The sequence below is a fragment of the Diabrotica virgifera genome, chromosome 1 (assembly GCF_917563875.1).
Source record: "Diabrotica virgifera virgifera chromosome 1, PGI_DIABVI_V3a".
Classification (NCBI taxonomy): Eukaryota; Metazoa; Arthropoda; class Insecta; order Coleoptera; family Chrysomelidae; genus Diabrotica; species Diabrotica virgifera.
The window spans coordinates 263,153,374-263,167,818 of record NC_065443.1 but is presented as its reverse complement, the minus strand read 5'-3'; the positions used below and the strand labels follow the sequence as shown (position 1 = coordinate 263,167,818).

At 32.4% G+C, this 14,445-nt stretch overlaps 1 protein-coding gene across 1 annotated transcript; it reads left to right on the top strand.

Annotated features, from left to right (window-relative positions):
- Window positions 1–1,929: 1,929 nt before the first annotated feature.
- On the top strand, window positions 1,930–11,428 carry LOC126883959 (uncharacterized). Its single transcript, XM_050649730.1, has 4 exons — window positions 1,930–2,560; window positions 7,586–7,732; window positions 7,903–8,109; window positions 9,342–11,428. Exon 4 carries the CDS (start codon window positions 9,762–9,764, stop codon window positions 11,370–11,372), a length of 1,611 nt encoding a protein of 536 aa, XP_050505687.1. The 5' UTR covers window positions 1,930–2,560; window positions 7,586–7,732; window positions 7,903–8,109; window positions 9,342–9,761; the 3' UTR covers window positions 11,373–11,428.
- The last annotated feature ends 3,017 nt before the right edge of the window (window positions 11,429–14,445 follow it).

The window sequence follows — 14,445 nt, the reverse complement described above, 5'->3', positions numbered from 1 at the left end:
TATCCATTTTGTATTTTTAATGAATGTTGCTGACACAGTTCTATAAGACGTGTGCCATTGTCATTTAGCATATCTTCCTAGTAGTCTCCTATCACTGCACTATGTTTTTTCCTTCCAACTCGTCCATTAAAGTCCCCTAGTAGGAATATACCTTTCCGATTTCCAAAACTGCTTATTAATTCACTTAATTCTTCAAAGAAATTTTCTTTCGCGTCAGCAGTTGCGTCATCGTTTGGAGCGTATATACCTATTATTATTAGGTTTTAGTTCCATTGTGATTATTCTTTCGTTGATGGCAGACCAGTTCTTAATATTTTTCAAATATTGTTTCTTGATTGCTATGGAAACGCCCGCTTTTGCTCGTTTTTCTTTTTTGACTCCGCTGTAGAAATGTACATAATCTCCTTTTATTTCGTTACCTTCTCCTTTCTTCTTTGTTTCACTGAGGACTACGATATCCATGTTGTATGTTGATAGTTCTTTGAAAACTTCAGTATCCTTTGTTCGAATTCCTTGTACGTTCCAACAACCTAAATTCATGTACCTTTTTCTTTGCCGTGTTCGTTGTAAGTTTGTTTCAGTCCATATCCGAGGCTTGTTCGAATTTTTTGCAACTATAATTTTTCCGGAGAATGAGGAGCAAACCCATCGCTCCAACCCCCATTCTAGGAGGACCCGGAAGATTTCTGTAGGGGCCTTCTACCCTTAGCCGATATGTTCCAGTTTTATGGCGCCAGAAACTTGCCTATCACCCTCTCTCGTCTGCTACATACCGTACACCCATTGTACGCCATGCACCCAGTGGTTACGCGACATAAATGTCTTCGTGGACGTGAGAGTAGGATTTGTTGGCAGAGCTGAGTTCTATTCCAAGAACCCCCAACTAAAGTCGGGAATCAGTGGGCATTTCTCAGAGTTTTATTGCAAAAGGATTATCGACAATCTCCTTTGCCTCCAAGAGCCCCTACCAACCTTAAACCACTAATACTTTCAGGTTAACAAGGGTCTAAGACAGGGATGCTGCCTGTCCCCTACCCTCTTCAAAATTTATATAAACACGGCTCTGAAGAAATGATTCAGAAAATGTAAGAAAATGGGAGTACAAATAGAAGAGGGTAATCTGACTACTTTGTTATTTGCTGACGATCAGGTGGTTCTAGCGGAGGATACAGAGGACGCTGCTTATATGGTTCGAAAACTGATAGAGGAGTATGAAGAATGGGGTCTGGAAATAAACACAAACAGAACAGAATATATGACAATAGGCTGCACAGGCGAAGACCTAGACTTAGAAGGAAAAATAATAAAAAACACTAAAGAATATAGATACCTGGAGTTACATTGACGGAAGATGGAAACGACGAAACAGACATACAACAAAAATTAGGTAGAGGAAGAGCCATCACAAGTCAGATAAACTCATTACTATGGAGTAAAAATACACGAGAAAGTACAAAAAAGCAACTATATAAAACATTTATCGAAAGTACAGTTACATATGGCTCAGAAATCTGGACAATAAATAAGAAAATGCAGAACCGAATAAACGCAGTAGAGAACAATTTTTGACGAAGATGCTGTAGATTAACATTACACGATCATGTAAGAACCGATAGAATAAAAGAAATTATGAAGGTGGAAACAACATTAACGGATACGATAGAGAGAAAACAACTATCCTGGTACGGACACATTAAACCTAGAGGTGGATCCCAAAAAGAAGAAGGAAAAAAGGAAGACCAAAAAAGTCTTGGGAAAAAAGGATCAATATAGCCATGAACAGAAGAAATATAGAAATAGATTCATGGCAAAATAGAAAACAATGGCGTTCGAATTGCGATAAACGGCCTATGATGCTGTAAAACGGTCGCTATATATATATATATATATATATATATATATATATATATACATCCTACAGTCAACAGACGTCCGTACATTGTGCTGATACTATCATTCGGACGTCCGATTGTAATCGGACTACCGTATATCGGACGTCCGATTACCAAATTGTGATTTTAATGTAGGTAGCTTCCCGTGGTCGTATAAACCCATTTGCACCAATTTTAATTTGGACGTCCATTTACATGTTTGTGAACGAAACCGTATATCGTAGTTCACCGGGTTCTCGCGCGTAGCGCTACGGTCTTTGTTTGAATTTTATTATATACATAAATACATTTTAACTAACTTTCACAATACGCGAATCGGACAACCTGAAATCTGACAACGTTCCCAAAAGATATACATATTGCTAAAACACATCATTACTCACTTGCCGTTCTACAGAGGTAGTTGGTTAACGGCGTTATGCAGAGAACTAAAAGAATACTTGCTGCTGCAGTTGGTAAGTAAATTTTACCGTTATTGGAAGTCCTTGTATATAATACTATTATTATTTATTTCTGTAAATTATAACGTTGAGGTCCGTAAATTTAATATAATTTTAAATCTTGCTTTTCTGAATCGTTTCTGTAAATTATTTAAGAGTACCCAGTTCAGACAATAAACAATTATTTTCTTTTTAGAAGTCGAACGGAATGAATCACTTGACGCTGATGTAAGTAATCTTTTATTATTATATCGTATTTCGACAACATAATATTATATGTATATGTTGATGTGTCCGTTTAAAAGCCGGTACAGTAAAAAATGATATAAAAAAAACTTTCCATCAATGACAACAGTTTTAAAAATATACATACGCGTGTAATTGGGCGTTTATTTTTCTCTTAAAATGGAGAATACACTAACATTTTTAATAATTTATTATTTTACATAATATAGAACTTATTCGGATTCGAACATCGTTGATCACATTTGTTATGGAATAATATGACGTTCTAATCCATCCATAACATCATCTTAATTCTCTTCTTCTTCATTGATAAGGTATCTTAAGCAGTAACATTTATATTTTTAACTCCTTAACAAAGATGTCCAATTAGTTACTCATGTTCCACATATTCATTTTTACTTTAATTAAATATTGAATACCTTTTCTTCAGTTCCACTTCAACTTTTCATTTGGGCATACAATACTCTACCCTCTATCAGGTTTAATTCGCAGTGATAGGGTAACCTGAACACTGAGTCTTCTCAAGGCAGGTGTATATTGGCCTGCAATTTTTGTATGAGTTCCATTCTGATGAGGATAACCCAAAAAGAGATTGTATTTCTTAGTTAACCATTTCCGGGCACCTGCTTTGCTCTATGTAGTTATGGGAAACTGTTCTGAAGAATGGTATTGGGAATTGTCCATTATGATAACCGAAGCTTCTGGAATAAATTTCAACATTTTCTCCCCATATTGTTCATATGTAGGTATATACAGTCTGAAAAATGAAAGAATACCAGTAAACGATCACACCAATTACTGATTTTATATTTACTGTCTTTTTCTATAACAAACGTTTGTTATTAATTTATAGAAAAAGGCAGCAAATATTAAAATAAGTGAGTGATGTGATCGTTCATGGGTCTCAACAAACGTTTGTTATTAATTTATAGAAAAAGACAGTAAATATAAAATAAGTGAGTGATGTGATCGTTCATGGGTATTCTTTCATTTTTCCGACTGTATCTACGTTCATCTCTTCGTAATAGTCACCCATTATATTATATTCAAACGAAAGCAACAATTATTTTAAAAAACCGTCGGAACTCACAATAGGAACGAATATGAAAAATTATAAGTCTTCTACCTTTTCCCGATGACACTTTTACACCAGTAGACCATCCTTCAAAGAAAGCTTGACGACTGCTTTGAATATGTTTTTCTTGCCAAACGTTTGAAACTGTATTTCCTCCATTTATCCATATACAGTGCACTGGAATAAGTGTTACCCCCTCCCCCTTATATTAACTTATTTATTTTTAGCACATAAGCAAAACGATCGGACAGGTTGGTTTTTAAAATAATCATAGTATATTATAGCATCAATGTTTTGAACTTTACGCAATCCTTCATCAAGTGACAGACTTTAACTTTTTTATTATTTTAATCCTTTTTTAGAGCGTAGTCGCAAACTTTCGGTCGAATTATTTTTAAATGCATTCATTTTTTTCGAATCCTAAGAAAACTAATACATAAGTATTTTTGAAAAATTTAAACACAAAATAAAATATTACAGTATTGTCGATGGTCGAAAGTTCCTGAGAACTTCTATAATGTTTATTTTAATAAGTCACAGGAGTGAAAAAATAGAGAAAATTAGTCTGATTTTTAGTTTCAAATATATCATTCAATAGAAACTTTTTGTTTATTTTAAGGGACTTTTTGCCCTCGGTAATATTGTAATCTTTCACTCTGCGTTTAAATTTTTCAACAATACTTATTAGTTTTTTCCGGATTCGAAAAAAATAAATGCGTTTAAAAAGAATTCTACCGAAATTTTGCGCCTACGCTTTCAAATAGGATTAAAGTATTATACATTTTTGTAATCTGTATTTAAAAAGCTTTTAAATGAGGTGTCACATGATGAACTTTCCCATTTAAAAAATCAAAATTATGCCTGTCACCGGAAGAGGGCTCGCGTAAAGATCGAAACATCCAGCGCACTGTAATATATATCATTTATATTCTATATTGGTTATTTTTTTTTGTTTAGTATCGTTTGATTGAACACAGGTATAGTCGATTCGCTAATCTGAGACACAACTGTCTACACTACAATCACAATAAAAATGCACTAGAAATAAACAAGCACGAGGAGCACCCCAAAATCATGATTTAGGAGCGCTCCTCGAACATTCAACGTGTCTTGGTTTTTTTATTTCTGTATAGTACATTTTTATTGTAATTGTAGTGTAGACAGTTGTGTCTCAGATTAGCGAATCGACTATAGAAGTGTAGCCATTGATTAGTGTACACAAATATAACAAAATGGAAATTATATAGGAAGAAGTTTTTTGGATAAAATTGAGTTAAGATTGTTGAGTTTAACAGTTGCTCTTTGTTTTGCGCGTCATAGAAATTTTTGACAAACAATTTGACAATTAGTAAATCTGTAAGACGCAACATTGTGATTTTACAGTATTACAATATTAGGTCTGGATCCCGCTTATGAAAAAAAAACGTGATTAATAGCAAGCTGAAAATTTGTTAATATCTTAAGGGTGTCTAGTCGGATAAACTTTGATATATAGGAACACTGGAACAGGGGCAGTTTTAATTGTGGAACAGGTTAAAAATTTGGAACGGCCACACCACGAAAACGGCACATTTATTTTGTCCGACAGAACAGACTTAAACTCTCCGAACAGAGATTAAACTCTCATGCAAAAATCAGACTGCTATTTATTACCTGTCATAATTCCTGTCATTTGACATATTCTACATGTTCCACTCATTAAAACGCCCATTTGGTGATAAATAGCAGTCTGATTTTTGCATGAGAGTTTAATCTCTGTTCGGAGAGTTTAAGTCTGTTCTGTTGGACAAAATAAATGTGCCGTTTTCGTGGTGTGATCGTTCCAATTTTTTAACCTGTTCCACAATTAAAACTGCCCCTGTTCAGTGTTCCCATATATCAAAGTTTATCCGACTAGACACCCTTAAGCTATTAACAAATTTTCAGCTATTATTCAACTTTTTTTTTCATACGCTGGGTCCAGACCTATACAGGGTGAGGCAAATAAAGGGCCTATTAGAAATATCTCGAGAACTAAAGAAAACAGAATCATGAAAATTTGAATTAAGGGGTTTTGAAGAGTAATCTGTTTAATGAAAATATTTTCATCTATTTGCTACTTACGGTTATACCGGAAGTTACTTATAACTTCGTTTTTTTTAATGGGACACCCTGTATATTTTTACATTTTTGGATTCTCTTCGATGTCTTCTTTCTTAAAATATGAGGCTTTGTAATATTAAACAGGGTATTTTAAAAGATAATCAGGTTTTTGTATTAATTTTGTAGCAACATTCACACCCTGTAGAATTGTAGTAGTTTGACATATAATACTCTACTTACGTTCAAATGATTTTTAATATAGTCTACTATTGTTAAAAATCATTAGTATAGCTAAATTTTTAATTTTAGTATACAGGGTTGGTCGAAACTCGGAATGAGTATTTTCTGAGTTTTCTTAAATGGAACACCATGTATTTTAGTATTGTAATGAAATGATATTTTATGGTACTTTTTTATTTCTTAAGCATTCCCTATACCTAACTGCTTTAATTTGTGCTTAATTGTTAATCACACCAACAATCTTAATTACGTAGGTATTTTGATTGCTAAACCATTATTGGTAATTTTAAGGATCAGTCTGGATTAATATGTACTTATTTCTGAAAAATTATTTGTGATTGAATTTTTTCACAGCCAACCTAATAAAATTTTACGTATTTTTTTTTGCAATTAATGTTTAGCTTGAATCACCAATAACTCACAAATTAAAGCAATTAGGTATAGGGAATACTTATAAAATAAAAAAGTACCATAAAATATCATTTCGTTACAATACTAAAATACGGGGTGTTTCATTTAAGAAAACTCAGAAAATATTCATTCCGAGTTTCGACCAACCCTGTATACTAAAATTTCAAAATTAGCTATACCTACTAATGATTCTTAACAATAGTAGACTACATTAAAAATCACTTGAACGTAAGCAGAGTTTTTAATGTCAAACTGTTACAATTCTACAGGGTGTGCATATTGCTACGAAATTAATAAAAAAACGTAAATATCTTTTAAAATATACTGTATATTATTACAAAACCTCATATTTTAAGAAAGAAGATATTGAGGAAAAACCAAAAATGTAAAAATATACAGGGTGTACCATTTAAAAAACGAAGGTATAACCGGAAGTTGCAAAGAGACGAAAATATTTTCATTTAATAGACCATTCTTCAAAACCCCTATATTTTAATTTTCATGATTCTGTTGCTTTTAGTTCTTGAGATATTTCTAATAGGCCAGTTATCTGCCTCACCCTATATAGAAATGAAGGTGTAAAACTGTTCAGTAACTTCTTGCAGACCAGCATGTACTTTTTTGATTGTTGGAATTTCCTTATCAAAATAAATAAATGTACCTTTTTTTCTAATAGTGCATTTACTTTATTGATTATTTCCAGTTATTCTTCCAAATTTTTGTGAAGGTTCCTTGTGAGGTCCACCTTTGCTCTGCTTTCTCTTGTTATAAATTGAATTCTGCGACTATCCGGTATAATTTTACATATCTTCATCACACTATATAATATTTATATAATATAGCAGTATATGATACTCTTTGAGGGATGGACAGTTGTAACGCGTGAAAAACTTTTTATTATTAACAACTTGTAGTGCTTACTTTTGCGAAAGTAAAATTAAAGCCACTTAACAATTTATGATTTTTGTTAGCTTCCTTAAGGACATTTTTGAATTACTTTTTAAATAAATTAGTGAGTTAATCCTAAAACTGAAGAATTTCGATATCATCTATAATCAATTAAGACCAATTGCTCGCATATGTATCTATAAAACTGTTGTCATTATGACAAAATTGTGTTAAATATTATTACAATTTATTACTGTACGGACTTTTGAAATCGGCTATATTTTATTAATATTGTTTACTTCTTTTAATAGATACCTACAGAAATATTTGGATTGACAGAAGACTCCGATCTGTATCAAAATGGAGACAATAGTTTGCTTAATAACAATACCGAAATCTTGTCTGACTTCTCAGATTTTTCTGAGTTTGACCCAGATTATTATCCATCTGATGTTGAGGTTAGTATTTAATATGTATTTTGCACTAAGTATAAAATTTTATAATTAAATAAATCATGAAATTATTTGTTTGGCAAAATGTTCTCCCTTTTTATTAAAAAAAGGACTAAGGATATTTTATTCCTGAAGGTTGTCGATATTAATGAATTTAATAAAGCCTTATATTTTAGGATGAAGAATTTCCGATTTTGGAATACTTTAAAAACAAAAAGGAAGTTTCTTCACTAGTCAGCAATACAGGATCAATTACAGTTCATGAAAATAAATCGGTTGAATTAGACCAGGAATGTGAAACTGTTTTATCTATTGAAAATAATGAATTTTCTTCTAAGGAATATGCTTCTAATTCAGGCAGTCAAAATGGTGATAACTTTCAGGTAACTTATTCTAATTATGTACAGTTTTTGCCAAGAAATACGAATTCGAATAAGGAAGTAAATGATGATATGTAGGGATTTGTATCTATTGCCCTCTGATTTATAGTAAACATTTTACTCAAAATTATGTCATATACGTCTTTTCAAACTATTATTGTGGCTTAAATGAAGGTTCTAAAGTACCTTGTTCTTGGTTTGAATCCACAAATATTGGACTATTACTAGCGCTAGCCTGTTTCAAATACCCCTTCTTACCCCTCAAATATTTCATATTCTTTTATTGCTTTTATAGGTCTTTTTCATGTTTCCGCGTATTTCTCGATTTTCTACAATAAACTACCCCCTTGATAAATGCAGATATTTAGTTGCATGATTTTATAAAAGTAAGTTTATACCAAAATTGCATTTTTTCGAAGTGAACCATTTTATATTTGAATATAATGCAAATAGCATACAGTCGGAAAAATGAAAGAATACCCATGAACGATCACATCAATCACTTATTTTGTATTTGCTGTCTTTTTCTATAAATAACAAATTTTTGTTATAGACCTACTGTACCTACTGTTTTTATAATAAACAGGAAATGGCTATTATCGATGGATGTAGTCTATAGAGGTATAACGTAAATCTATATTTAACTATATATAATATGCTAATATATATTTAACACAATAAAACTTTATAAAATAAACTCCAGATAAGTTATAAATTCCAATAAATACAGCAAATACGCTAATGTCACTGTTATTCAAAATGATAAACGTCAAAATTTATAGTACCTACACAAGGTATAAAAGTAAAACATATTATTATACTGACCCATTGTTACAGTTAAAATCCTTTAAAATTTTTTCGAAGTTAATTATTGATATAAATTGTAATAATTATTGTATTAAATTAACAAGTTTAAGTAATTTTATTTGCAGATTATATAAGACTAATAATTAAAAACGGCATGCACCACTTGAACCTAACTTCAGCCCGCGAGTAATGACCCGTGAGTAATGAACTATTACTTACCTGTAAAATAATGGGTGTTATTATCTATTTACAAAAAGTGAATAATGAGCATGTTATTAAACGGTTGTAGAAATTTTTTTTCTGACATGTAATAAATAGAAAATGTGAAAATGTGTGCATCATTGTTCTTACTTTTTTCTTTTTTGCCAAATATTTTTACTACATCCTATATTAATTCAATACTTTTGTAACCTATTGTATACTTTTAGGCAAGAAGCAAACCGAAACAAAAAAAGAAACCAGTTGATAGGGATTTCTGCTACTTCTGTGAAGGTTTAGTACTTAACTTTGCAAGACATATTTGTAGAAATCATTCTGGAGAAGTAGAAGTTCAGAGAATTCTATCTAAACCAGTGAAAAGTAAAGAACGAAAGGATTTAATTACTAGTCTAAGAAAAAAAGGCAATTACTTACGAAATTCTGAAACGTGTTACAAAGCTGTAAAAAGGCCTCTTAATCCTCTTGACAAAGAAAAGGCTATTCCTTGCATATACTGTTATGGCTTTTATGCACCCAGACAGTTATGGCGACATAAAAAAAATTGTAAAGAAAATCCAAATATTGATGGTAATTTAACTGATTGCACTCGAAGATATTTTAAACGAATAATTACAGATGATGATCTTATAATGAAAGTTTTTCCAAAAATGCGGCCAGACAAAATTTCAGTTATTGCCCAGAATGATAGTCTTATTTGTGCATTTGGATCAAGGTATATAAAAGTTCATCGCGAAAGTCATTTTGTCGATGTTGCATCACGAAAGATGCGTGAATTAGCCAGATTATTAATTGCTATAAGGGTCATTAATAAATCGGTAAAATCTTTGATGGATTTATTACAGCCTAAGTATTATGATATTCTAATTGAGGCAACCAAAATTGTTGCTAACTATGACAAAACAAAAGAATGTTTTAAATCACCAACTTTTGCAATGAATATTTCTACAACTTTAAAGCAGTGCTGTGACTTAGCTTTGGTGTTCGCTTTAAAACGTAAAGATATATACTCAACAGTGTCTGTAGCAGAAGCAGAGGCAGCTATTAAAACAATGTCCCAATTAATATCAGCTAATTGGAAATATGATATATCCACAGAAGCTGCAAATAATTTAAGTACAAATAAATGGAATAAAATTACCATAGTGCCTTTGGCGACTGACCTAAAAAAACTTAAAGACTATTTGACAATGAAGTCAAAACTTGCAAAGGATAAAATACTAGAGGATATAAATAATAAAGAGGCATACAGAATATTGCTAGAAACAGTTTATTGTCGAGTAATACTATTAAATAGAAGACGCCCCGGTGAGCTACAAAGGTTGTTACTTGAAACCTATGAAAAATGTATTCAAAATGAAGGACAACATTATGAAGAGTTTTTCGACGTAGTCTCTCCAACAGAAAAAATTTTATTAAAGAGGTTTAGACGAGTTGTTATACCAGGTAAAAGACACAGAGGTGTTCCAGTTCTATTCAGTATTGATGTCCAAGAAGACATAACGATTCTACTAAAAGCTAGACCTAATGTAGTTGACCAAACAAATAAATATTTATTTGCACCTCCACATAGCCAACACCATATTGTTGGATATAAAATTCTTGCAAAATACGCCAAAAGTAGTGGTGCTGAAAGATATGACGCATTAACTTCTACTCGTCTCAGAAAGCATTTGGCCACCTTATCTCAAATCTTTAATATGACAGAGTCTGACCTAGAACAATTATCAAGTTTCATGGGGCATACTCCTGGTACGCATAAGAATTTCTACCGTTTACCTCAAGATGTGTACCAGTCATCTAAAGTTGCTAAAATTCTATTATTAATGGAACAAGGGTTAGCAGCAAATTTTAAAGGGAAATCAATAGACGAAATAGATATTAACTTAGAAGATGATCTTGGAAATGAAACTGCAATAGAAGATGATTTTCCGGAAATTGAACCACAGAGTATGTTAGAAGAAACAGAATTGGAGAATGATGTAAACAAAGAACCTAACTCGGAAGAAAATACAAAAGATCAGAAAAACTTGACAAGTCGCAATCCAATTATAAGAATAAAATGGACAGAACATCAAAAGAAGATAGTTTCCAAGTTTTTTGTAAATCACATTCGAAATAAAAAACCTCCAAAAAGACATGAATGTGAAGAACTGATCAAGGCCAACCCGGAAATCTTAGCTAATAAAAATTGGACCAAGATTAAAGTTTTTGTTCAAAATTTATATTGCAAGAAGTGTTAAGGTTACGTTAAATTATTTTGTTTTTTTATTTTACCTACATAAAATAATTTCCTATTTTAAGTTTTTTTAATTTTGTATGTACTTCCATTTTCGTTATAGTTTACTGAATAAATTTCATTGAATCTTAAAAATGTCTTTACTATACTTTTTGTTTATAATCAGCTAACGGAACTAACATTATGAAGGTTCCGAATGCCGATCATTAGACGTCCGTATATTTTAAATAATAATATTTAGATCTGCTAAAACGGTAACAAACGACAACACTGCCGGACTTTCGATGACGGCAATAAGTCAAATTTATATACATCTCGACGTCCAAATATCGGATTGTAAACGGACCTAAGATTACATGTTAAAGAATATTCTTGAAAAAATTAGTATCCCTATTTTTATATAACCGAGCCATGTATACAAAATTCAATACCATTATTAGCTCTTATACATTCAGAAATATCGCAATAAGTTAGTTATTAAGGTGGACGCCCAATGCTAGCATATGTAACGGAAGTCCGTTTGATAGCGGGATGTATATATATATATATATATATATATATATATATATATATATATATATATATATATATATATATATATATAGATGCACGTTAAGTTGTGACTTCCGGTATACAGAAGAGGCTGTCCGACCTCCACCTTTTCTACTAGGAATTATTTTTTAAAAATTGTGTATTTGGTAAAAGGGGGGCTTATAAAATGGGTCTACCTATTGAGGGGAAAGGATTTACCAAAATAAATTTTGTATATATATACGTATATACCGAAGCGTACAGCATACGTTACGGCTTCCATATATAGGGTAGTTCAAGGCGTGTTGTCACTTCCAGCGGTGTTGTCATATTTTGGAAGTCACAACGACTCGTCTGCTAGATTTACCTCCTATTTTGAGCGTAATGTGTGATCTTTTGAAACTTTTACTGTGAATACAGTTGTCTGTGTTTTAAAGTTGTCTATTTAAATTAAAATATTGATATTCTTTTGATTATACAGGTTTACAAAAAAATACATTTCGGACTATTTGACGAAACCATATGACTAGGGGGGTTTTTGGGGTCGCTGGTTACGAATCCGGGGTTCGCTAACCTCTATCACGTCAGGTAAAGGTTATTTCAAGGACAAATCAAGATAAATCGACAGTCGCTCTGAAAAAGTATATTAGGAGGGTTTTGGGGTCGCTTATAACGAATCCAGGATCCGCTGACCTCTATCACGTGTAGCTGAAGGTCATTTCGAGGTCCAATCAAGATAAATCAACACAATCGCTGTGAAAAAGTATATTAGGGTGTTTTTGGGGTCCCTGATCACAAAACTGGGGCCCGTTGAGCTCAACCACGTCAGGTAAAGGCCATTTCAAGGTCAAATCAATTTTGTTAACTCCTCCTGATTTGAACTTGAAATGACCTTTACATGACGTAGTAGAGCTCAACGGACCGCAGTTTTCATGATCAGCGACCCCAAAACTCCCTATACTTTCAGAGCAATTGTGTCAATTTATGTTGATTTGACCTTAAAATGACGTTGAACTAGACGAGATAGAGGTCAGCGGACTCCGGATTCATCTTCAGCGACCCCAAGAACCCCCTAATATACTTTTTCAGAGCGACTGTCGATTTATCTTGATTTGACCTTGAAATGACCTTTACCTGACGCGATAGAGGTGAGCAGACCCCGGATTTGTGATCAGCCACTCCAAAAACCCCCTTGTCATATGGTTTCGTCAAATTGTCCGAAATTTAGTTTTTTTTGTAAACCTGTGTTATTTATGATAATATGATTGATATTTATTTTAACAAAAATACTAATATATTATTATTGCTGTAAAATGGATTTATTGGAATTAATTAAAAAAGTGTTAATAGTAAGTCATTTATTTATGAAAATTATATCAAAAATGTTAATAAATAAATTTGAACTTATAGAAAATTTTAATATTTTAGATTTTATTACAGGCACCGTCCTTTTAATTTTTGATGTACCAATAATAATATGTAATAAAAAATTAAATGGCTAAACCCTCCAGGTGGGGATTACCCGTTAAAAAGCTATCTAGATCCATCTTTTTCGAGCAGATTTTTCCCAATCTGCTACTCGATACTATTGACTATGCTTCTCCATTTCTTTCTATCCTCTTTTGTTTTTCTGCTAGTCTCTAATTCCTGCCCTATATAAATCTTCCTTTAATTCCTGTAACCATTTATTCTAGTTCCTCCGCGTCTCCTTCTAACTCCGGGTCTCCATTGTAAAATTGAGTTTATAGTTGTTGCGCTACCTGCTCTCCATATATGCCCCAACAATCCAACTCTGTGCCCAAATCTGAAAATCTGGAATAATATCTACCCGGGTCGAAACATTTTTTTTTTAATATATGAAAATAGTTATTTATGAAACGGAGTGAGTGCTATACATCGCGTAAGTTCGCAAAAATACTTCACGCACAATTTCATACAATATTTATTTTATCTACGATAAACAAATAAAAATACTGTAACTCTTCGTCACTGGAATTCATTTCTATTCTACAATTCTTAGAACTGTGACATATAAAAATTCTAATTTCTTTCAAACCACAAAACTGTCAATTTTTTTTTTGTAATTTATTGCTCATTATGTCATCACCTCTCTTGTGCTCTGCACAAGAGATCTAAGGTTAGAGCTAAGAATAAGGTTGGCTAGGTGCTACGTTTTCTCGACTCTGTTTTACGGAATGGAAGCTTGGACCTTGAATGCGGCATCAATGAAAAAACTGGAATCATTCGAGATGTGGGTATATAGAAGAATTCTAAAAATATCATGGACAGAACACGTCACAAACAAAGAGGTTCTGAGAAAGGTGAATAAAGAAATGGAAGTCTTAAATACAATTAAAACCAGAAAATTGGAATATCTCGGACATATTACACGTGGAGAGAGATACAACTTGCTACAACTCATTATGCAGGGAAAGATTCAAGGAAAAAGAAGCATAGGGAGACGCAGAATATCGTGGTTGCGCAACCTGAGAGAATGGTACGGATGTACATCAAACGAACTTTTCAGAGCAGCCGTCTCCAAGGTC